Here is a 23823-nt window from a genome sequence, read left to right on the forward strand (position 1 = left end):
TAAACAAAAAAAACTAAGCATCCAGATTTTAGGCTCCTCAAAGTCAGGGCCTTAGGTAAATTAATCTCTAATTTCCCATCACCTCTTCCCACACAGTGCCTTGCTCACAGTGGGTGTTTAATAAATATTTGTTGAACTGCATATACAATAATTGCATTATATTTCTTTTTTCTTTCTTTCTTTCTTTCTTTCTTTCTTTCTTTCTTTTTGTATATTTAACAGGGATCTATTTATATTTACACTTTTGGTGAGGAGCCAACCTTTGATAAAGTCCTAGAGGCTTGTGATGGGAAATTTCAGGCAATTGACTTTATCCCACCCGGAAATGAATACTGCATGGTAAGGAATATCTTATTATCTCACAGTAGGATTTAAAGAAAAGATTTTGGAAGATCATGTGCAACCTTACACAAATAGGAGGCAGAGGGTATTCTTGAGGATGTGGGAGAAATGCCAATCCCTTCCATCATCAAATCTACTCCCCAGTTAGAATGACATAATTGTATTGTAACTTCATAGTAGTAAGCATTTGAAAACAGTCAAAGCAACTGAAATCTTAGGAGCCATCCTGTTTATATTCACCATCCAAGTTTTCCAAGCCAGATCTTTCAACATTCATTGCTAAAGAGTTACCAAAACTCATTAAACAATTAGTGCTTGCCCTCTTTCTGAGTGGTACAGACTCTCTGAGGATAAAAATGAAATACTGGCCATACTCAAAACATAAATTCAATCTACTTATGAAAAATAACCCACCTACTATATTCAGAAAATAAACTTTTTCCTGGTGTTTAATTGCTTACCTTTATTGATCTCAAGAAACATTTCATTTTTTTTATATGATTGATCAACTAATCCATTAAGATTTTGGGAGTCCTAGCAAAATATGTACAAGATCTATATGAGAAATTTACAAAACTAATGAAAGAAATACAAGATCTAAATAAATAAGTATTGCATGCACATTGGAAACAGGACTCAATAATGTAAAAGTGTTAGTTCTTTCCAACCTTACCTATAGATTCAATGCAATTCCAGTCAAAATCCTAGCAAGTTATTTTGTGTGTATCAATAAACTGATTCTAAAGTGTATACAGAGTGGCAAAACACTCAGAATTGCAAATATAATATTGAAGAACAAAGTATAGGACTAATACTACCCAATTTCAAAATTTATTACAAAGCTACAGTAATGAAGACAGCATGGTATTGGTAAAAGACTGGACAAATAGAACAATGGAACAGAATAGAGAACCTAGAAGTAGATCCACACAAATATAGTTAACTGACCTTTGTCAAAGAGGCAAAAGCAATTCAATTGAGAAGAGATAGTCTTTTCAACAAATGGTTGCAGGAGCAACTAGACATCCACCTGCAGAATCATCATCAGCAGCAGCATCACCATCATCACCATCATCACCATTTAGTCACAGACCTTACACCTTTATAAAAAAATTAGCTCACATTGAATTACAGACCTAAATGTAAAATGAAAAACTAGAAAATTCCTAGAAAATGGCACAGGAGAAAAATCTAAGTGCCTCAGGTTTGGCAATGACTTTCTCGAGACAACACAAAAACATAATCTACAAGAGGAAAAATTGGTAAGTAGGACATCATTAAAATAAAAAACTTGTACTCTGGGAAAGACACCACTAAGAGACAGAAAATACAAGCCACAGATTGGGAGAAAAATCTTTGCAAAACATATATCTGATAAAGGACTGGTTTCCAAAATGGAAAAACAACCCTTAAAATTCAACAATAAGAAAATAACCAATCCCAGTAAAATAAATAAATAAATAAAAATAAAAATGGGCGAAAGATCAAATATGTTGCCACAGAAAATATACAGATGGCAAATAAATATATGAAAAAATGTTCAACATTATTCATCATTAGCGAATTGCAAATGAAAACAATGATATGACACCACACACATATTAGAATGCCTAAAATCTAAAACACTAGCAATATCAAGTGCTAGCATTGATATGGAGCAACCAAAACCTTTAGTCAGCGCCTATAAGAATCAAAGTGGTACAGCCTACTATGGAAGTTTGGCAGTTTCTCACAAACTAAATATACTCTTACCTTATGATTCAGCAATTGAGCTTCTTGGTATTTACTTAAATTAGTTGAAAATCTATGCCTCACACAGAAACCTGCACATGAATTTTTATAGCAGCTTTACTCAAAATTGCCAAAAGTTGGAAGTAACCACGATGTCCTTCAATAGGTAAATGGATAAACAAACCGTGATATATCAATACAATGGAATATTATTCAGCACTAAGCATAAACTATCTATTAAACTATGAAAAGACATAGAATAGCCTTAAATGAATAACCTTAAATGAAAGAAGCCAATTTGAGAAATCTGTATGATTTTCTCCATATAACATTCTGGAAAAAGAAAAGCTATGTTAACAGTAAAAAGATCAGGGGTTGCCAGGGGTTCAGTGGGGAAGGATGGAGCACAGAGAATTTTTAGGGCAGTGAAACTATTTGCTATGATACTGTGATGATGAATACATATCATACATTTGTCAAAACCTATAGAATGTATAACACAAAAAATGAGCCCTAATGTAAACTATGGGCTTTAGTCAATAATAATGTATCAATATTGGCTCATCAATTCTAATAAATGTACCACACTAATGCAAGATAATAATAGAGGAAATAATACGTGTAGGGGAGAAGGGTAAGGGCAATTCTGTACTTTCTGCTCAAACTTCCTGTAATACTAAAACTGCTCTTAAAAGCAAAGTCTGTCAGGGATGCTTGGGTGGCTCAGTCAGTTAAGTGTCCAACTCTTGATCTCAGCTCGGGTATTGATCTCAGGGTCTTGAGTTCAAGCCTCATGCTTTTCTTTTTTTGAAAAAGTAAAGTCTGTTAGTTAAAAAAATATATATAATTTCCTATTTTGAGCTTTATTCATTAAGCAATAATCCTGTTGAATTTCCAAGTAACTCAGTTATGTTACATGAAAAAAATTTTATTTAATTTTTCTAATCCTAATTACTTATTATGTGTTATTTAAATTGTATAAAAGGTAATAGTTAATTTTTTTTCAAATCAGAAGTACTGAAGTTGTCATTGTCATTATAACCCATATGGATAAAATGAAAATTTATATTAAATCATCAGAGTTATTGATATACTATAAGGAGATTTAGAACGTGCTTCCATAACAGAGTCCTACTTTCTATTGAGAGTTTTATCTTTTTTTTTTTTTTGTAGACACTCACACATTCAGGGGAAGTTTGCGTTTGGTGTATAGAAGATGGTACTTGTGCCGGCAAGATCTATCTGAATACCCCAGTAAGTGTGCCTTATAAATGGATTAAAATATTGAATTCTAATCCAATCCATGTTTTCATAATTATATGTCAATAGTCTATGAAAATACTTGTTACAGATGCCTATTGCATCTTTACCTTGTATATAAAACATTTCACAGCCCAGAGGGTGGAACCTAACATACTAAATCGGTGTATAGGAAAGTTTTTCTGTGATGGCAGTTGTTTCTGAAGTTCTTGTGGTTTGTGTCTCACTCATGTTATAAGTTTGTTGTGGATTGGCAGGGTCTCTGCTCCACAGAGTCCCTTTCTCAGGGCCAGGCTGAAGGAGTCTCCACCAATGAATTGTTCCTCAATGCCACAGTACAGGATGGGACTACTAGAGAGTCTTGAACTAGGTGCTTTTACTCAGAAATGAATCACCCCCTTGGCCATAATTAGTTAAATGGTCCCTTCTAACCTCAAGGAGGTTAGTTAGAAATGAAAGAAAACTGTCACTCTAACCAGCTTGAGCCAAAAATTAAGAAGTGGAGGTTATTGGCTTAATCAACTCTAACGTATAGGACTTGTCTGGCCTCAGCTGTGGTTCAGTCCAGCAACTCAAATGATATCACCAAGGATCTTGTTTTTATCTCTATGTTTATAGTTTCATCTTAGGCTTATTTTAGTGGTCCCCAAATGCCACAGGTGTCAACCTCACAGATGTCAGACCATCAGGGAAGGTTTTCTTCCTCTGGTGGGAAGAGGAAGAGAAAAGAAGTTTCTCCTTTCCACAGAGCCAAATGTCTTAATAACATCCCTGAACTAATCACGGTGGATAGGGAAATGAGAAATGCTAATTGGCTTCAGCTCAGCCTTGAAAATGGGAGTCAGATCTGTTTCACTGAACTCCCAAAATAAAAGAGATGGTTTCTTAGTGGATATTCAAGGGATTTTCCAGAAGAAAGTTGTATGGATGCTGGGTGGCAAACCACAACTGTTCACAACACTCACCACAAGGTGATACCATTATTTCTGCTATGTTCATAGTACATTTTACATAAAATCGTATTTTTTTAAATAGTATTTTTAAAAAAGGACCAAGAAACAATGGCAATTCTATTTCCCCCTTACATTATCATCATTTGATGTATTATACAGTTCTAGATGAGATAAGGATCTTGGTAGTAGAGATAGAAGTTGCAATCCTTCCTCTTTATAAAATTAAAATCTCAATTATAAAATAGGAAGAAGTGTCATAACTCATAGAAGAAAATTACAAGACACAAAAGATACACAACTCAGTAGGTTATATAAAACTCAGCCAACTAGTAAACATAAACATTCTTACCTGAAAAATTGAAATATGAGTAGACTACATGCTCTGGTGACAAGAGCTCAATGTGTTCATTTCTATTAAAACTACTAGAGCTAGAAGTGATCTTAAAGCTCATCTGATCCCATCTCCTTTTGCAGACAGGAGACATACAAAGGATTAACAACCCACCCAAGAGTCTCTGTAATCAGGATTTAACCTTGCTCTTCTTGGCTAAGGAGAGACATAGGCACTGTGAGAAGGTCTACTTTCTGTGCCAGAGAGATCTTCCCCTCATCTGAACAGAGGGGAGAGATTCAGACAGCTTTCACAGTTAATGACAAACCTTCACTGAGCTCCAAACCAGGCATGGTATACTCGTGGTTCGACCTGAGTTGGGGGCGGTTGGTGATTTTTCCTCACTGGAGAACACTGCAGCCTTGTGGGGAACTGATAAGTGCACTGACCCAGCAATGCTGAGGCCAGATCTCCCTGCCTGTGCATGGGACTGTGTTCCCCACAAACATTTTAGGCAGTGGTCCTCAGAGAACTCTCAGATCTGGACACTAACAACTTCCTTTGGTGGTACTTGCTAAGGCACATAAGACCCCTCTAGATATTGCTATCTATGTTTAGCCTAGGCTACTATTATCCTGGAATAGAGAATGATTCCAACAGATTATTTTGAGAACACACACACACACACACACACACACACACACACACTGAGAGAGACTCCTGCCAAAAAAAATAAAAGAAAGAAAAAGAAAAACCCTCGCCATTTCATTTCCAGTTTCACACTGAGATACACTGAAGACTCAACCTTTAAAATTCACCTTTAGGGGCACCTGGGTGGCTCAGTCAGTCAAGCATCTAACTCATGATTTCAGCTCAGGTCATGATCTCAGGGTTATGAGATCAAGCCCCATGTCTGGCTCTGTGCTCAGCATGGAGTCTGCTTGAGATTCTCTCTCTCCCTCTGCCCTTCCCCTCTCTCAAAAATAAAAATAAAATAAATAAAATTCACCTTTAAAAATTAAGTAAAAACCTGCTCAGTTGGGCAACTATGCATTCTAATGAAGAAGGACACCTGAGCTCTCAGCTTCGTCACCGGCTATGGGATTCTGAGGCAAATTGCTATTTTTTTCTTGGCCTCCATTATTCTTTCCTCAAAATGATGATTTCCTAAGGTCTTTTCTATTTCTAATGTTCTATGATTTTATTCAAAACAACTACAAAGAATAATCAATTATAGAAGAATGAATCTGATTACTTAAGTGTCATGAAAGCAAATTTATTCTCCTAGATATCATATTCTATAAATGATTGTGGGATAAGCAGGGATCTGTGATGCATGTCTTTGGTTACAGAATACACAGTGTGGTAATATGATTATTTTCTTGTCTTCCTCCATTGTACCAGCATCCCAGGATCTACCATAATCCAACAGATGAATGCTGATTTTTAAAAATCACTAACATTCTGTAAAGATGTCCAAAAGATGCTAGGGATGTATTTTAAATTTATTTTATTTTTTAATTATTGTTGGTATATGATCATTTCATAATAATTTGGGGACAAAAATGAAGCCATGGTTTAAAGCTCAAGAAATCTCTTTATATTTTTATGATTCTAACATTAGAATAAAAGAATAACAAGTACTGATTCCTGTGACTCATGCAATCGATTAACTCAGGAATGCCACATGTCTAATTTGTAATACTACATAACACATGCCACTCTCCACATTCAGAGGGCTATTCAACTAAAATGTAGATTCTTACACATAGTAGGGCAGGCTTTGTGTTCTGGCACAGTGCAGTGAAGCATCTGGGGTTGTTTTAAACAGGCAACAGTTCTGGCTTGCTCTCCTTCCTCCCTCTCTGCGGCTGTGGGCACCATGGGGGGCTCCATCCACTTCCTTGATGTCAGAGATGCTGAGGCCCCTAAAGCAATTTACAAGGCCCTCCCATCTGAATGGTCTGTGCAGCACCTCCTGTAAGTATTCTCTGCTTCTGGCAGCCACATTGTCAGGCCTGTCTGTTGAAAATTCCAGTGAAGCCATAATTTCTTTTTTTTTTTTTTTAAAGATTTATTTAGTCACTTGAGAGAGAGGGAGAAAGAGGAGGGTGGAGGGGCAGAGGGAGAGAGGGAGAAAGTCTTAAGCAGATTCTGTGCTGAGCATGGAGCCCAACGTGGGGCTCGATCCTACAACCCCAAGATCACAACCTGCGCTGAAACTCAAGAGTCAGATGCTCAACCGATAGTGCCACCCAGATGCCCCTAGCCATAATTTTTTTTCAATTCAAATTTTACATGTTTTGTTTTGAAAATCAACACGTTGACTCAGTTCAGAGTCAAGGGGTGCATAGTGACAAGTCTCCCACTTTTGTCCTCAAACACCCAGTTCTCCTCTCTGGAGGCAGCCTGTTCCCGATTGATTCGTCATGTCTTCTTTCCAGAGATATTCTATCCATAAATAAGCAAAGATGTAAATCCTTTCTTTTACCTTCACAAATAACTATCAAGCACTTGGAATGTGCTTTTTACTTTGTTGTATTAACCTTCGAGATGGAGGCTCTTATAGTCTCTGTTACAGAACAGGGAGATGAAGCACAAAATATTTAAATAATTTTCCTCATGTTAGTACATGGTAGTAAATGGCAATATCAGGAGCTGAACCCAAGCAGTTGGTCCAGAGTCACTGCTTTTGCTTTTATTTTATTCTTTCAAGTTTTTGTTTAAATGCTTTTGCTTTTATTTATTTTTAAAGATTTATTTATTTATTCATGAGAGGGAGAGAGGCAGAGACATAGGCAGAGGGAGAAGCAGGATCCTTGCAGGGAGCCTGATGTGGGACTCAATCCCTAGACCCAGGATCACACCCTGCACCAAAGGCAGATGCTCAGCTGCTGAGCCACCCAGGCGTCCCTTTGCTTTTAAATAGAAAACCACATACAATGTTCTACGTTTCATTTTTTTCTCACCTAATGGTATATCTTGGACATTGTTCTCTATTCACACATAAAGACCTTTTTTACTCTGTTTTATGGCTACATAGTATTCCATTATATGAATATACTACCATTTTTAATTTTTAAATTTTAATTACAATATTGTTAACATAGTGTTATATTAGTTGCAGGTGTACAATATAGTGATCAATAATTCTATTATACATTAGTCGGTGCTCACCATGATAATTGTGCTCTTTAATCCCCATCACCTGATTCCCCATCCCCATCCCATCTGGTCACCATCAGTTCATTCTCTATTGTTAAGAGTGTTTCTTGATTTGTCTGTCTCTCTTTTTCCTTTGCTCATTTGCTTTGTTTCTTAAATTCCACATATAAGTGGAATCATACAATAATTGTCTTCTTTTGCTTAGTATTATACCCCCCAGCTCCATCCATGTTTTTGCAAATGGCAAGATTTCATTTTTTTATGACTGAGTGATATTCCATTGCATGTAAAAATACCACATCTTCTTTATCCACTCATCTGTTGATGGTACTTGGGCTGCTTCCATAATTTACTTATTGTAGATAATCCTGCGATAAACATAGGGATACCTGTATCCCTTTAAATTTGTGTTTTTGTATTTTGGGGATAAATACCCAATATACCATCATTTTTAAAAGATTGTATTGATGGGCATTTAGACGATTTCTTTTTTTTTTACGTTTGTTTTTAAGTTCGATTTGCCAACATATAGTATAACACCCAGTGCATCCCATCAAGTGCCCTCCTCAGTACCCGTCACCGAGTTACCCTATTCCCCGCCCACGTACCCTTCTGCAACCCTTTGTTTGTTTCCCAGAGTTAGGAGTCTCTCATGGTTTGTCTTCCACTCATTTTTTCTCACTCATTCCCCCTCCTTTCCCTTATAATACGTTTCACTATTTCCTATATTCCACATATGAGTGGAACCATATGATGATTGTCCTTCTCCGGTTGACTTACTTCACTCAGCATAATACCCTCCAGTTCCACCAACATCAAAGTGAATGGTGGGTATTCGTCCTTTCTGATGGCTGAATACTATTCCATTGTATATATATACCAATCTTCTTTATCCATTCACCTGTTGAAGGACATCATGGTTCCTTCCACAGTTTGGCGATTGTGGACATTGCTGCTATGAACATTGGGGTGCAGGTGTTCGACATTTCACTTCATCTGTATCTTTGGGGGTAAATCCCCAGTAGTGCAATTGCTGGGTCATAGGGCAGCTCTATTTTTAACTTCTTGAGGAAACTCCACACAGTTTTTCAGAGTGGCTGTACCAGTTTGAATCCCCACCAACAGTGCAAGAGGGTTCCCCCTTCTCCTCTTCCTCTCCAACATTTGTTATTTCCTGTCTTGTTAATTTTCACCATTCTCACTTGTGTGAGGTGGTATCTCATTGTGGTTTTGATTTGTATTTCCCTGATGGCCAGTGATACGGAGCATTTTCTCATGTGCTTGTTGGCCATGTCTATGTCTTCTTTGGAGAAATCTCTGCCCATGTCTCATGCCCATTTCATAATTGGATTTTTTGTTTCTTGGGTGTTGAGTTTAACAAGTACTTTATAGATCTTGGATACTAGTCCTTTATCTGATACGTCATTTGCAAATATCTTCTCCCCTATTCTGTATTTGTCTTTTGTTGACTGTTTCTTTTGCTGTGCAGAAGCTTTTTATCTTGATTAAGTCTCAATAATTCATTTTTTCTTTTGTTTCCCTTGCCTTCAGAGATGTATCTTGCAAGAGGTTGCTGTGGCCAAGTTCAAAAAGGGTGTTGGCTGTGTTCTCCTCTAGGATTTTGATGGATTCCTATCTCACATTTAGATCTTTCAACCATTTTGAGTTTATTTTTGTGTATGGTGTAAGAGAATGGTCTAGTTTCATTCTTCTGCATGTGGCTGTCCAATTTTCCCAGCACCATTTATTGAAGAGACTGTCCTTTTTTAAAATTTTCTTTATTTATTCATGAGAGAGAGAGAGAGAGAGAGAGGCAGAGACACAGGTAGAGGGAGAAGCAGGCTCCATGCAGGGAGCCCAATGTGGGACTCGATCCCGGGACTCCAGGACCACGCCCTGGGCCCAAGGCAGGCTCTAAAATGCTGAGTCACCCAGGGATCCCCTGAGACTGTCCTTTTCCCAATGGATAGTCTTTCTTGCTTTGTTGAATATTAGTTGACCATGGAGTTGAGGGCCCATTTCTGGGTTCTCTATTCTGTTCCGTTGATCTACGTGTCTGTTTTTGTGTCAGTGCCACACTGTCTTGATGATCACTGCTTTGTAATACAGCTTGAAATACAGCATTGTGATGCCCCCAGCTTTGGCTTTCTTTTTCAATATTCCTCTGGCTATTCAGCGTTTTTTCTGATTCCATACAAATCTTAAGATTATTTGTTCCAAGTCTGTGAAGAAAGTCCATGGTATTTTGATAGGGATTGCATTGAATGTGTAAATTGCCCTGGATAGCGTAGACATTTTCACAATATTTATTCTTCCAATCCATGAGAATGGAACGTTTTCCCATCTCTTTGCATCTTCCTCAACTTCTTTCAGAAGTGTTCTGTAGTTTTCAGGGTATAGATCCTTTACCTCTTTGGTTAAGTTAATTCTAGGTATCTTATGCCTTTGGGTGTGATTGTAAATGGGATTGATTCCTTAATTTCTCTTTCCTCAGTCTCATTGTTAGTGTATATAAACGCTACTGATTTCTGTGCATTGGTTTTGTATTTTCCCACATTGCTGAATTGCTGTATGAGTTCTAACAATCTTGGGGTGGAGTCTTTTGGGTTTTCTATGTAGAGTATCATGTCATCTGCAAAGAGGGAGAATTTGACTTCTTCTTTGCCAATTTGAATGCCTTCTATTTCTTTTTGTTGTCTGATTGCTGAGGCTAGGACTTCTAGTACTTTGTTGAATAACAACCATGAGAGTGGACATCCCTGTCATGTTCCTGATCTTAGGAGAAAGGCTCTCAGTTTTTCCCCATTGAGAATGATATTCACTGTGGGCTTTTCATAAATGGCTTTTAAAATATTAAGGAATGTTCCCTGTATCCCTACACTTTGAAGACTTTTAATCAGGAATGGATAGTGTATTTTGTCAAATGCTTTCTCTGCATCTATTGAGAGGATCATATGGTTCTTGTTTTTTCTCTTCTTGATGTGATCCATCACGTTGATCGTTTTACAAGTGATGAACCATCCTTGCATTCCAGGGATAAATCCCACTTGGTCATGGTGAATAATTCTCTTAATGTACTGTTGGATCCTATTAGTTAGTATCTTGGTGAGAAATTTTGCATACATGTTCATCAGGGATATTGGTCTATAATTCTCCTTTTTGGTGGGGTCTTTGTCTGGTTTTGGGATCAAGGTAATGCTGGCCTCATAAAACGAGTTTGGAAGTATTCCCTCCCTTTCTATCCTTTGAAACAGCTTTAGTAGAATAGGTATTATTTCTTCTTTAAACATTTGATAGAACTCCCCTGAGAAGCCATCTTGCCCTGGACTTTTGTGTATTGGGAGGTTTTTGATGACTGCTTCAATTTCCTCGCTGGTTACTGGCCTGTTCAGGTTTTCTATTTCTTCCTGTTCCAGTTTTGGTAATTTGTGGTTTTCTAGAAATACATCCATTTCTTCTAAATTGTCTAATCTGTTGGCATATAGCTGCTCATAATATGTTTCTAAAATCGTTGTATTTCCTTGGTATTGATTGTGATCTCTCTTTCATTTGTGATTTTATTAAATTGGTTTTTTCTTTTTAATAAGGTTGGCTAGGGGTTTCTCTATCTTATTAATTCTTTTAAAGAACCAACTCCTGGTTTTGTTGATCTACGGCTCCTCTGGTCTCTATTTCATTGAGTTCTGCTCAAATCTTTATTATCTCTCTTCTTATGCTTGGTGTAAGATTTACTTGCTGTTCTTTCTCCAATTCCTTTAAGTGCAAGGTTAGCTTGTGTGTTTGAGTTTTTTTCTGATTTTTTGAGGGAAGCTTGTATTGCAATGTATTTCCCTCTTAGGACAACTTTTGCTGTATCCCAAAGATTTTGAAGTTTTATCTTCATTTTCATTAGTTTCCATGAATCATTTTAATTCTTCTCTAATTTCCTGGTTGACCCATTCATCCTCTAGTAGGATGCTCTTTAACCTCTATCTGTTTGAGTTTCTTCCAAATTTCTTCTTGTGATTGACTTCTAGTTTCAAAGTATTGTGGTCTGAAAATATTCAGGGGACAATCCCAATCTTTTGGTATCGGTTGAGACCTGATTTGTGACCCAGTATGTGGTCTATTGTGGAGAAAGTTCCATGTGCATTTGAGAAGAATGTGTATTCAGTTGCATTCGGATGGAATGTTCTGTACATATCTGTGAAATCTATTTGGTGCAGTGTATCATTTAGGGCCCTTGTTTCTTTGGTGATGTTCTGCTTAGAGTATCTGTCATTTGCTGAAAGGGCTGTGTTGAACTTTCCTACTATTAGTGTATTATTATCTAAGTATCTTTTTACTTTGGTCATTAATTGATTGATATACTTGGAAGCTCCCACATTAGGGATATAAATATTCATGATTGTTAGGTCTTCTTGTTGGATAGACCCTTTAAGCATGATATAGTGTCCCTCTTCATCTCTTACTACAGTATTTGGTTTACTACAGTATTTGGTATAAATTAATTTGTCTGATATGAGGATTGCTACCCCAGCTTTCTTTTGAGGACCATTTAAATGGTAAATGGTTCTCCATCCCTTCATTTTCAGGCTGGAGGTGTCCTTAGGTCTATAATGAATCTCTTGTAGACAGCATATAGATGAGTCTTGCTTTTTTTATTCAGTACAATACCCTGCATCTTTTGATGGGATCATTTAACCCATTCACATTCAGAGTTACCATTGAAAGATATGAATTTAGTGTCATTCATTGTATTACCTATTCAGTCCCTGTTTTTGTGGATTGTTTCTTTGGGCTCCCTCTTTCTTTTACAGGGTCTCCCTTAATATTTCTTGCAGAGCCAGTTTGGTGGTCACATAGTCTTCATTTTCTGCCCATCCTGGAAGCTCTTTATCTCTCCTTCTATTCTGAATGACAGCCTTGCAGGATAAAGTATTCTTGGCTGCATGTTCCTCTCATTTAGTATATATTATATATATGTAGAATATATCATGACAGCCGTTTCTGGCCTGCCAGGTCTCTGTGGAGAGATCTGCTGTTAATCTGATACTTCTCCCCATGTAAGTTAAGAATCTCTTGTCTCGAGCTACTTTAAGAATTTTCATTTTATCTTTGAAATTTGCAAGTTTCACTATTAAATGTCGAGGAATTAAGTGGCTTTTATTGATTTTTTGGGGGGGCGGGGTCCTCTCTATCTCTTGGATACGAATGCCTATTTCCTTCCCTAGATTTGGGAAGTTATCAGCTATGATTTGTTCAAATATACTGTGGTCCTCTCTCTGTCTCTTCTGGAATCCCAATTAGACATATATTCTTCCTTTTCAAGCTATCATTTATTTCCTTAAGCCTTTCCTCATGGGCTCTTCATTGTTTTTTCTCTTTTTTCCTCAGCTTCCTTCCTTACCATCAACTTGTCTTCTATGTTACTCAGTATCTCTTCCACCTCATTAACCCTAGCAGTTAGAGCATACAGTTTGGATAGTGTTTCGTTTAATCTATTTTTAATTTCAGCCTGATTAGATCTCAATTCTGTAGTAACGAAGTCTCTAGATTCCTTTACACTTTTTTCCAGAGCCCCCAGTAGCTTTATAATTGTATTTATGAATTGAATTTCTGACATTGTATTTAAACCCAAATTCTGTAACTCTGTGGCAGAGAGTATTGTTTCCAGTTCTTTCTTTTGTGCTAAATTCTTCCTTCTAGTCATTTTGTCCAGTGCAGATTGGCCGTATGAGCAGGCTGAGTCAAAAATATCAACCACACACATACACAAAATCAACCACAACCTAAGTAAAATACACCCTACATGATTCTGAAGAGGTCAGAGACCAGAAAATAAAAGAAAAAGAACAGAACAAAATAAAAGGACCACTAAAGTGAAAAACAAATTTCAAAACAAAGGAGTAAAAAATAAAAAGCCAAAAACAAAGAATAAAAAAAAAAGAAAAGAGAAAAAAGAAAAACGGGGGAGGGAGGATGGTGGTGGTGAGGAAATGGTAGTGGAGAGAGAATGTAGTCTACCTGAGGGGACCTAGAGGGTGATCCTCTTGGTTCTGAGTGTATTTTGTACTGTATGTTAGAAGATGCTCAATCCCAAATTTATATAAACCAAATACTTATATAAAGCCCCAACACTAACCACAAAAACATAAACAAGATAAAAGAAGGGGGCAGAATGGGAAGGAAGAGAGAATTTAATCTCACAGAATGAACCAACATGGTATTCAATTTGGTTCTGTGTATATTTTGGTCGCGTGTTAGAAGGTACTAACTTCCACCATTGTAAAACAAAACGAGGCAAAAAACAAACAAACAAACAAACCCATATCTCGTATATCTACCAAAATTAAATTGAATACGTTGAAGGGAATATAGAAGTGAATAATATATCTAAGACATGTAATTGTAGAAATATGAAGGTCAAAAAGGAAAAAACTTAAAATTGAAGAGTTGGTAAAATATTGTAGTTAAGGTGGGAAAAGAGAAAAAAATATTGGAAATTTTTAGTCTGATATAAAAATGAGTTGTAATGGAAAAAGAAAAAAAAAGGACCCTCTTGTTCTATATACTATTTTCCCTCAGTCCTGGTGCTTTCCAGTGCTGCTTGTTCAGTAAACTTGCTTTTCCCTTGTACTTCCAGCAGTTCTTATTGGGGAGGAGTCTGCTGTGCTGATTCTCATGTGTCTGTGCCTGGGCAGAGATGCCCTGTTCCTTCACCAGGTGCTGGGCTCAGTGGGAGCTGTTTACTCCATGAGGCCTCGGTTCCACAGAGGCCCCACCTCTCCCAGGCACACAGTGAAACAAAGAAGAAAAACAATAATGGCAATGGCCAGATTTCCAGCTCTGGAGTCAAGCTCCCTGTGGTAACTAACTGCAGTCTCCCAGTCTGCACTGACCTAGATGCTCCTGAGGCTTGCATGGGTGCACTGATCTTCACAGGTTGTGGGGTGCCCAGCAGCAGGAGAATCCTCACTTTCCTGTGCCCTCCCCACTTCTGCCTGTCCCAGGGGGCATGGAGGATCACTGGCTTTGTCCCCTTGGGTGCCCTGGGATCCCGGGCCCTGGGCCACTGGACCTGCGCTCCCAGGGGCCGCCTCTCCTGAAGGGAATGGAGTACAGCCACCTCCATCTGTTGCTGGCCTCTAGTATAAAGGCCTCTTCAGAGCTGGGCCGCATAACCCACTGGCTTCTCGCAAATGCCCCAGAGGGTTGCAGCACTCCAGCCCTTTACCGATATTAAATCAGGGTTTGCAGTGAACTTTTCCCCCCCAGGGGCCCCTCTTATAGTGACTCTAGGAATCTTTAGGCTTCACTGCCCCTCCTGCAATTCTGCCCAATTTCCCTGATAAGCACTTTTCCATCAGAGAAAACTCCGGAGCGGATTTTTAAAGTTCCCGCTTCTCCGCTTCTCCGTGGCTGGGTTTTTGTGCCCTGGAGGCTTTCGGGGCTCTGCTCTAGCCCTGCTAGTGGCAGTTCCCCTCCCCCACCTTCTTTTTTTTTTTTTTTCCACCTTCCTACTTTGTTAGAAGTGAAAATTTTTCTCTCTGTAGCATTCTAGCTGTTCTTTCTTTAAATCTCAGGTCAAATTCATAGGTGTTCAGGATGTTTCGAAAATTATATAAGTAAGTTTGTGGGACCAGATGAGTTGAGGACCCCTCCTCTTCCGCCATCTTGCCCCTCTCCTGATTTCAAATCTTTTGAAATAATACTTTTTAGAAGACAGCATAAAGACATTGGATTTATACTTGTATATTGCAATTATTTTTCTCTTTTGTTAATTGATCATAATAGTAAGCATTATCAGAACTGACATTTGTGCCCTGCTTTCCAGTTTGAGGTGCTGTCATACATTGTAGCTTATTGAATGTGATCCTCACTATCCGGTCAGAAAGTTATTATGCTTGTCCCTGTTCAACAAATGAGAGAATTCAGGTTCAGAGAAGTTAAGAGAAGCCTTTGGAGGATTGCCCAGCTCATGCCTGGAGGAGCCAGGTTTCCACCATCGTGTTGTTCCTGCAAGTGGCCCCCGCACAAGAGGAGAGGATCCCTCACTTCCCTCCATCTACATGTTTACTGCCTCCTCTTTCTCAGATCCTCTTCTCTTATTTTAATTTGTTTCTTCCTATTTTCCTACTTTGATGAAGGTGCGGAAAAATTTCACTGCATTCGTCCTCGTCCTGGGGGGCACTAGTACTGAAGAGTGCTTTGATGTGGCACTGATCACTAGTGTGAGAATTATTTACTTCCCCCGGAAATACCAAGAAGGCTCTGCTGTCATAGTTCATTCACTTCTGATGAACTTACCCAGTGCTACTGCATCTTCTTGACTATGCACTTAGAAGCTGCAATTTGAAAATAGCATTAACCTAGAATGTCATGATTGCATTGCTATGTCATCACTTGGCTTTTTTATAAGATAGGATAATATTAAAAGTCACCAACTAGGGGCACCTGGGTGGCTCAGTGGTTGAGTGTCTGCCTTTGGCTCAGGTCATGATTCCAAGGTCCTGGGATCAAGTACTGCATCAGGCTGCCCACAGGGAGTGTGCTTCTCCCTCTGCCTGTGTCTCTGCCTCTCTCTCTGTATCTCTCATGAAAAAATAACTAAAATCTTTTTTTAAAAATGTTACAAACTAGAAGAATGACTGGTTTTGAGTACATCTCCACACTGTCATTTATTAATTTATTAAATTTGTTTACCATCTTAGTGAAACAAGCAAAATCTGATTCTCAGATTTCTTCTTCTCTAGCTATGACCAGCAAGGAATATATCTATTAGTTGGAACATCAGGAGGCTACATCTTTATTATCAATGCCAGTCCATCAAGTTTGTTTCAGGTCCTTGGATTCACAGGTACTACATGGAAAGCTTATTAATATGAAATATTGGTCACTTCATCCTAAAGAATTTAAGGTTGTGGAAATGGGGCTAATTTGTGGTTTACTTTCTAAAAGAGAGACATTTAAATAACTGCGGTAAGTTGCATAGGAGAATTCCTACATCATATTTAAAGGGTTTTTGGTACACCTTCTTGGTATATAGTTGATGTTAAATAAACTTTCTTAACTCAATTAATGAATTTAGATATTTCTAATGTTAGACATTGTATATAGTGTATATATGCATATTATATACATTATATACTATATAATTTATGTGCATATTGTATATATTATATATAATGCTATATATTTCTAAAAATTCAGTTGTTTTATCCTTTAAACATATTTTAAAATATTTTATCTTGGGGCACTTGGGTGGCTCAGTGGTTGAGTATCTACCTTCGGGTCAGGTCGTGATCCTGGGGTCTTGGGATTGATTCCTGCATCGGGCTCCCTACAGGGAGCCTGCTTCCCCCTCTGCCTATGTCTCTGCCTGTCTCTGTGTCTCTCATGAATATATAAATAAAAATCTTTAAAAAACATTTTATCTCTATTTAATAAAGATATCTAAAGAAAGTTTTATTACATGTATCTTTAATATTTCCTTTTTAAACAAAATGATATCCAGGTTTTTCAGTAATGCGATACCCATGCCCAGGTAAACCACAGAACTGGAAGGTGAAGTAACACTTATGTGATAAATAGTAAGAACTAAATACTGGCTTAAGGACCAAATATATATGTAAATTTTTCCCCAAAACATATTTTTAAATTTATTCATTGACTTTTTAAAATTAGTGAGTGACTACTAGGTGTAAAATGCTGAACCTAGGCCAGTGAGTGCTGAATAGAAAGTTCAAAAAGACAGTTTAGTGGTGGAGGAATAAGTAGAGTGCTGTGTGGTCTCAGAGGAAGAAGCAATTCTCCCAGATGCAAGGAAAGGAGCGGAGGTAGAGAGGGCACAGGTAAGGAGGTACAGAGGATTGTGAGAGAGTTCTCTGAGGATGTAAATAGTGGAGGATGGGACATATTAGTATTCTAGCTCAAGATAAAAGACTGACAATCGGAGAAGGACAAACATTATGTGGTCTCATTCATTTGGGGAATATAAAAAATAGTGAAAGGGAATAAAGGGGAAAGGAGAAAAAATGAGTGGGAAATATCAGAAAGGGAGACAGAACATGAGAGACTTCTAACTCTGGGAAATGAACTAGGGGTGGTGGAAGGGGAGGTGGGCAGGGGGTGGGGGTGACTGGGTGACGGGCACTGAGGTGGGCACTTGACGGAATGAGCACTGAGTGTTATTCTATATGTTGGCAAATTGAACACCAATAAAAAATACATTTATAAATAAAAAAAAAGATAAAAGACTGAGCAAAGGCACTTAGAATGGCAGGAAGTCCAGTATAATAGGTAAACAGAAGAGTTTACTAGATGATGATAATGGCAATGAAGTCTGAAAGAAGATGAGGGTCTTGAATGTAATTCCAAGGAGTCTGGACTTTTTTCCTGTGGGTAATGGGACACCATCAGAAGTTTTCAAGATGAGACAGGTATGACTTGACTTGGATTTTAGAGGGCGACTCTGCTATTAGTGTGAAGGATGGAGCTGAAAGGCAAGAGTATGGAATAAAAACGATGAGTAAGGGAATAATTATAGTAGCCCAGGCAAGAGATGATATTAATCATAGCAACAGCCAATATTTATTGAGGGATTCCTTGCCATGTGATAGTGTCCTAAGAATTTGGTGTGTGTTAATTCATTTAACCCTCATAGACAAATTTTATGAGGTAGAGACTATTACTATCCCAATTTATAGATGAGGTAGTTGAGGCTCAGTGAGATTAAATACTGGTTCCCAGTCATGTAGCTAGGTAGTGATGGAGCCAAGACTCAAACTCAGGAAGTCTATCCTCAGGCTTATACTCTTATCCACAATGTACACACCATACAGCAGCCCCAGAAAGAGGAAGGAGGGGACAGCTCTGCATGATGGAATTGATAGGACTTGGTATTACATTAGATGTGAGAGGTGAGGATCAGCAGTGACTCCAAATTTTCTAGTCCAGATGGTGAAAGTTCACAATTTCATCAAGTGAAGGATACACTCAAGACAAAAGGAAATTAAAGAAGTTGAGGGATAGTGTGAGCTGATAAGCTCTGTAGAATTGAAGCTAATATGCTCTTTAGTTGGGGGATACTAAGTAATATTTGAAGATTTATAGTTCAAGTCAATGATAGAATTCTGATCTTGAAATTATGGAAGCTGATGAAATGGCTTAAGAATACAGAGCAAAAGCAAATCTAATTGCTTAATGAGGCCAAACAAGCAAGCTAAATATAGAAATTTGAAGGCATAGAGCATAGTAGGACCTATGGCTTATCTCAGAGTGGATGCACATCCTGCCTGAATATTCCATTTTTTAATATATCTGGTCAGTCATAGTGTGGGATGGGAAAAGCAACTTCCACTGAAGTTATGGACAGAGGAAGATGATGCAGTAAAGCAAACAGGACAAGCCATGGTAATGAGAGCACTGGAGTGGAGTCACCCACTCCAGAAAGATAAGTGTGTGGACTGGCACAAACTTGAGTGTGAGTACAGTGAGGGCTGGAATGAGGCCCTCATGCGTGTGCCCATTAGCAGGTGACTTTTGGGAGAGCTGCTTCCTTGGAGCAGAATGACAAAGAGATAGGGAGGGGGTGGCGGTTAGGAAGTGAAGTCAATAAGTAGCAATTCCTGTTTTAAGAAGTTTGCAGCAGAGAAAAGAGAATTGGCATCGATAGCAACCGTGTTGGGGAAGCAGGGTTGCAGCAAGGTCTCAATTTGAAGACTGGGGAGTCTTGAGTGCTGAAAAGAAGAAACCATAAAAGACACAAGAAGATAAAATGAGGTCCTTGAGAGCATCTGGTCTAATAGGAGATTGGTGGTATGGACTCAAAATCAGAGATACAAAGGATTGCATTTTGTTCATACAAAAATGTTTTCTGAAAAAGAACATTGAGTCCACTTTGTATCAGATGTCTTTGGTCTTCTTTGTTATGTCAGAGGATAAATGATCAGCTGAACACCTAAGGGGAGGGACTGATAAAGTGGACACATACAGAGCAGCCCCTGTGGAAAGGGGGAGTAGTGACTCTGGAAAGAACCAAAGGTGTGTGAAGGTATGGCACGTTTCAGAGGCCTGATTTCCAGAGGAGCAAACTCATCAAGTCATGGGCATTTCCACCATCCCTGCAATACCTTGACTACAGATTCAAAGAACACTGATTTCTGAGTTTATCCAGTAACAGGAGTGGATGAACAAGCCAGAGCAGAGCATCAAGGGGCTGGAGCATGCAGGTGCTCCTGAGTGGGGTGAACATGGCAGATTCCAGAGGCTTCCCTAACAGGGAAAGAAGCTGAGCCCAAATGAGCTGGCTTGCATCTGCCAACCCAGATACCTAATCACAATAGTCCCTCATCATTTATCAAAAATGTCCCCATCACTCATATTTAAAGGTCACTTTCAATATGCAATAAATAAATTGAAATTGAAAGATTTAGTGAAGGCAATTCTATAAGGTGGTATCTTATTTGGGAAGATAAAAGATTCCTTAAACTTGTGAATGACCATTTATAATGATTTCCATTTGCTTTCAGAGGTGGGCAAAGACATTTTACAAATATCCACAGTGTCTCTTTTGGAAACAGACATAGTAGAAGTGATGGTGCTTTCCCCACTTACAGAAACAGGAAGAAGCAGATTGGACATATTTACTCTGCCTAAAATACTACCACAAGGTAAAGAAAAATCAAGCAGCCAATTCTGTGCTGGGCCCAGATGAGTAGTTACTTAGCTTGCTTTCTTTTTTATCCCCTAGTGATTGCATTTTTTTCCCCCTCAATATGTGAAGAGGTAAAAGGGCCATCTTTTGTGCTTACAAAGTAAAACTGATATGTACTCGCTTCAGCAGCACATATACAAAGTGAAACTGATGTAGCTGCTAACCAATATGCAATGTGGACCTCTAGGTCTTGTCATTCATATGAACCTATCTTATTACCTCTAGGCCTTGTCATTCATCTTATTTTATTACCAGACAAGAGAAATAGGATCAACTGGCACTTTTGTCAGACTGATTTGTCATTTCATGATATCTCTTGTTTTGTAGCTTCAAATATACATAGTTAACTTCAGACAGGTTACTGTGCAGTTACTTTCACTGATAAAATTGTAAAGAAAGCTTTTTGGATAAAGCAATCTGATAAAATAGACACTTTGTTTTAAATAACAAATATATTTGAGGAGCTAGTTTACAAATACATAATTAGAGTATAAGAGAGCTGAAAATCTCCAAGTACTCTTGTGTCTTAATTAAGAATCTCTAGACCAGCATGAGTATCTTTTAATATGTCTCTACTTAATTGATTAATTTAACCAAGGCCTTATAAAGGATATTTTATGTGCTGTCAGTGATTTAATACTTAAGTAGTTCTAATGGAGCTATGTTGTTTTTGGATCATTTTTATCCTCTAAATGGCTTCTGCATTATTAATCAAGCATTTAAATTTTTACTTCATTTTTCATAGTTATGCATAATGATTAAAAAATAAAATCAATATACAGTGCAAATGATCTTTCCTCTCCTCCAAATCTTATAGTTTCTGCAAGCTTTACAGATGAAAGAGGGAGGCTGAAAGATGAACTCATTCACAAGTTCCGGTATGAGATAGAACACACCCTGTCCTCTGCCGTGTTGGACTTTCAAAGTCACCAAATATATGGCTTCTGTAACCAAGTGCCATACATCTGCAGCTACCTTATTCCTCAACAAGTATGCCAAAACTTAAGTGTGCTATTATATATCTTAGAAATCAAGATTCACACACTGTATTAATTAGACAAGATCCAAGCTTTAACATTATAGTCCAGTTAACAAATGGCTTTATTATAGTAACATAATTCTCTTGAATTAGATACATTATTAGCATTATTTGTTAATCCATGATAAATACTAAACACATTTGAGTACCATACTTGTGCTACATATGTCATACTTGTTAGATAAACAAAAATGCAAGTAACACAATTATTTTAGTGCCTTTAACAACAAAGTAGCCTTAGAACATCTATTCCATAGGTGTCAGGCGCTACAGGGTGGATGGATTTGGTGGAACTTTGCATCTGAGTCATAAGCAAAATTGCACAAAATAGATAAACTACATCTCTGCCATCCTTGTATCATACTCTTTTCAAAAATCTCTCAGTATCATACCACTCCTGCTACACACACAGGCCCAGATTATCTACCACCCTTCCTTCTAAACCCTCCTCTCCCAGGGTAGCCAATGTCAGCAAGGTATGAGACAGAAATTCCAAGAAAGAAGAAATATTTGTGGCAAAGAGAATTCAAGGAAAGCTTCATGAAGGAAGTAATACTTGAACTGGCCTTTGAAAAATAGGTCAGATTTAGATGTGGAGAAATATGTGTACAATCTTAGTGGGGGTAGGGGCAGTTTGCTGAGGTAGAGAAGGGACAGGATTGGTGGAAATAAAAGGGGAGAAGGCATTCCAAACAAAAGTTATGGCATGTGTAGGGACTGGAGGTGGGAGTGCATGAGGGAATACTGACTCATTTAATTGACTTAAGCATAGGGGTATGTGAAAAGAAGTAGTAATAGATAAAGATTGTCAGAGGCATCTATCTGGGTGATTCAGTTGGTTAAGTGTCTGTCATCAGCTTAAGTCATGATCTTGGGGTCCTGGGATGGGGCCCCATGGCAGGTCCCCTGCTCAGTGGGGAGTCTCCTTCTCCCTCTGCCCCTTCCCCCTGCTCCTGTACTCACTCTCTCAAATAAATAGATAAAATATTAAAAAAAAACAAAACAAAACAAAGATTGTTAGTGTAGGCTGGGATCTTTAATAGTAGCTAATGTATAAAGACTTCTCTTAGTTGGTTAGAACAAACTTTAGTTTTCAAACAGAGATGAAAATATGGTGCAAATGTGGTTAAAAAATGGTGTATAGGTTTATTTCCATCAGCATATTTGTAGATTTGAATTTGATCGTACAGCACAAGTGCAAACCCTAAGGTATTGCTCCCCTGATCTTTTCTATAATGGGGCCATGTTCTTTGATTGGCAGGAACACAGTGGTATTTGCATTCTTAAGCCACACCAAAAAGTACAAAGCAAACACTATGGACCTGGGATGCTCTCTCTGTCTCCACATGGATTGTGGCTCATAACAATAGCTAAAGGTGGAATTCTGTGTATCCGAGATGTTCGGACTTTGGTAAGCTACCACCACCTCTCCCTCCTGCTTTTTTAATATTGGGATGTATATCTTAATCTCATATAAGGAACAAAAGCCCTCAGGGAAGGAATTGGGCTTCTTTCTTAGGTAAATTAATTCATAACTTACCACTGATGGTAGTAATGACTTTAACATTTTACAAGTGTTTTTATGTACTGAGGTTTGAGTTTCCAAGGAAGGAAACACCAACCAGTAGACTGAGATCTACCAGTAAGAGCATGGGACAGGGATACTGTAGGAAAATTGCAGCCCAGCTCCATCACCACTTAGTTGTGAGGCTCGGAGATTTACTGAGCTTCACTGCGCTACAGACACTCATCTGGAATATTAGGGGGAATCTTCTGTGCTCTCAGCCTGTGGGATTCTGATGAGAGCCAGGGAGAGGGGATATGCAAAACTGCTTTGGAATTAGTGAATTACTGTGCAAATCTAGAGATTATTACTCCTGTCTCCCTGTCCTGGAGCGACTTTGGGCTGGTTGCTACTGCCACCCTCCCACTCCCCTTTATTTCTTCAAGAGATGCTGGAAGAGCATAAAGGAGAGGATGCGGCCCTTACCAAGTCCTTCCTCCTCAATTGCAGACCTCAACAGCTCCAATACTCTTACTATTTCTGATTTCCATTGAGAAAGTGAAAATAGACTCCCCAGAATGTGGAGGAGCCTTTTCTAGGCTTTGAGACAAGTTGTACTGGTTATCAGTGTACTTTAATGAGGTCAGTGGTTCTTACCCAGGGTTCTATCCACACACCTGAAGCCTTGCAGCTACCTACATGACATACTTCTGCAGGTTCACAGATAAACTGGGCCCTGGTGGGCACATCTGGCTGTCCTTATTCATCTGTATAAGAAAACATATTTGAACTACAGCTGGG

At 38.3% G+C, this 23823-nt stretch overlaps 1 protein-coding gene across 3 annotated transcripts in view; it reads left to right on the forward strand.

Moving 5' to 3' along the window:
- The window catches only part of CFAP43 (cilia and flagella associated protein 43), a 112593-nt gene that overhangs the window by 34589 nt on the left and 54181 nt on the right, over window positions 1-23823 (forward strand). For 2 of the 3 annotated variants that reach the window (XM_077877741.1, XM_077877743.1), the window contains exons 9-15: window positions 223-339; window positions 3247-3327; window positions 6449-6597; window positions 16518-16621; window positions 20295-20435; window positions 21297-21469; window positions 22780-22929. In XM_077877741.1, the coding sequence (XP_077733867.1) occupies window positions 223-339; window positions 3247-3327; window positions 6449-6597; window positions 16518-16621; window positions 20295-20435; window positions 21297-21469; window positions 22780-22929 (915 nt within the window). The remainder of the gene's footprint in view (window positions 1-222; window positions 340-3246; window positions 3328-6448; window positions 6598-16517; window positions 16622-20294; window positions 20436-21296; window positions 21470-22779; window positions 22930-23823) is intronic. The other variant, XM_077877742.1, reaches the window with a different exon arrangement.

Source organism: Canis aureus, chromosome 29, assembly GCF_053574225.1.
Source record: "Canis aureus isolate CA01 chromosome 29, VMU_Caureus_v.1.0, whole genome shotgun sequence".
Lineage (NCBI taxonomy): Eukaryota > Metazoa > Chordata > Mammalia > Carnivora > Canidae > Canis > Canis aureus.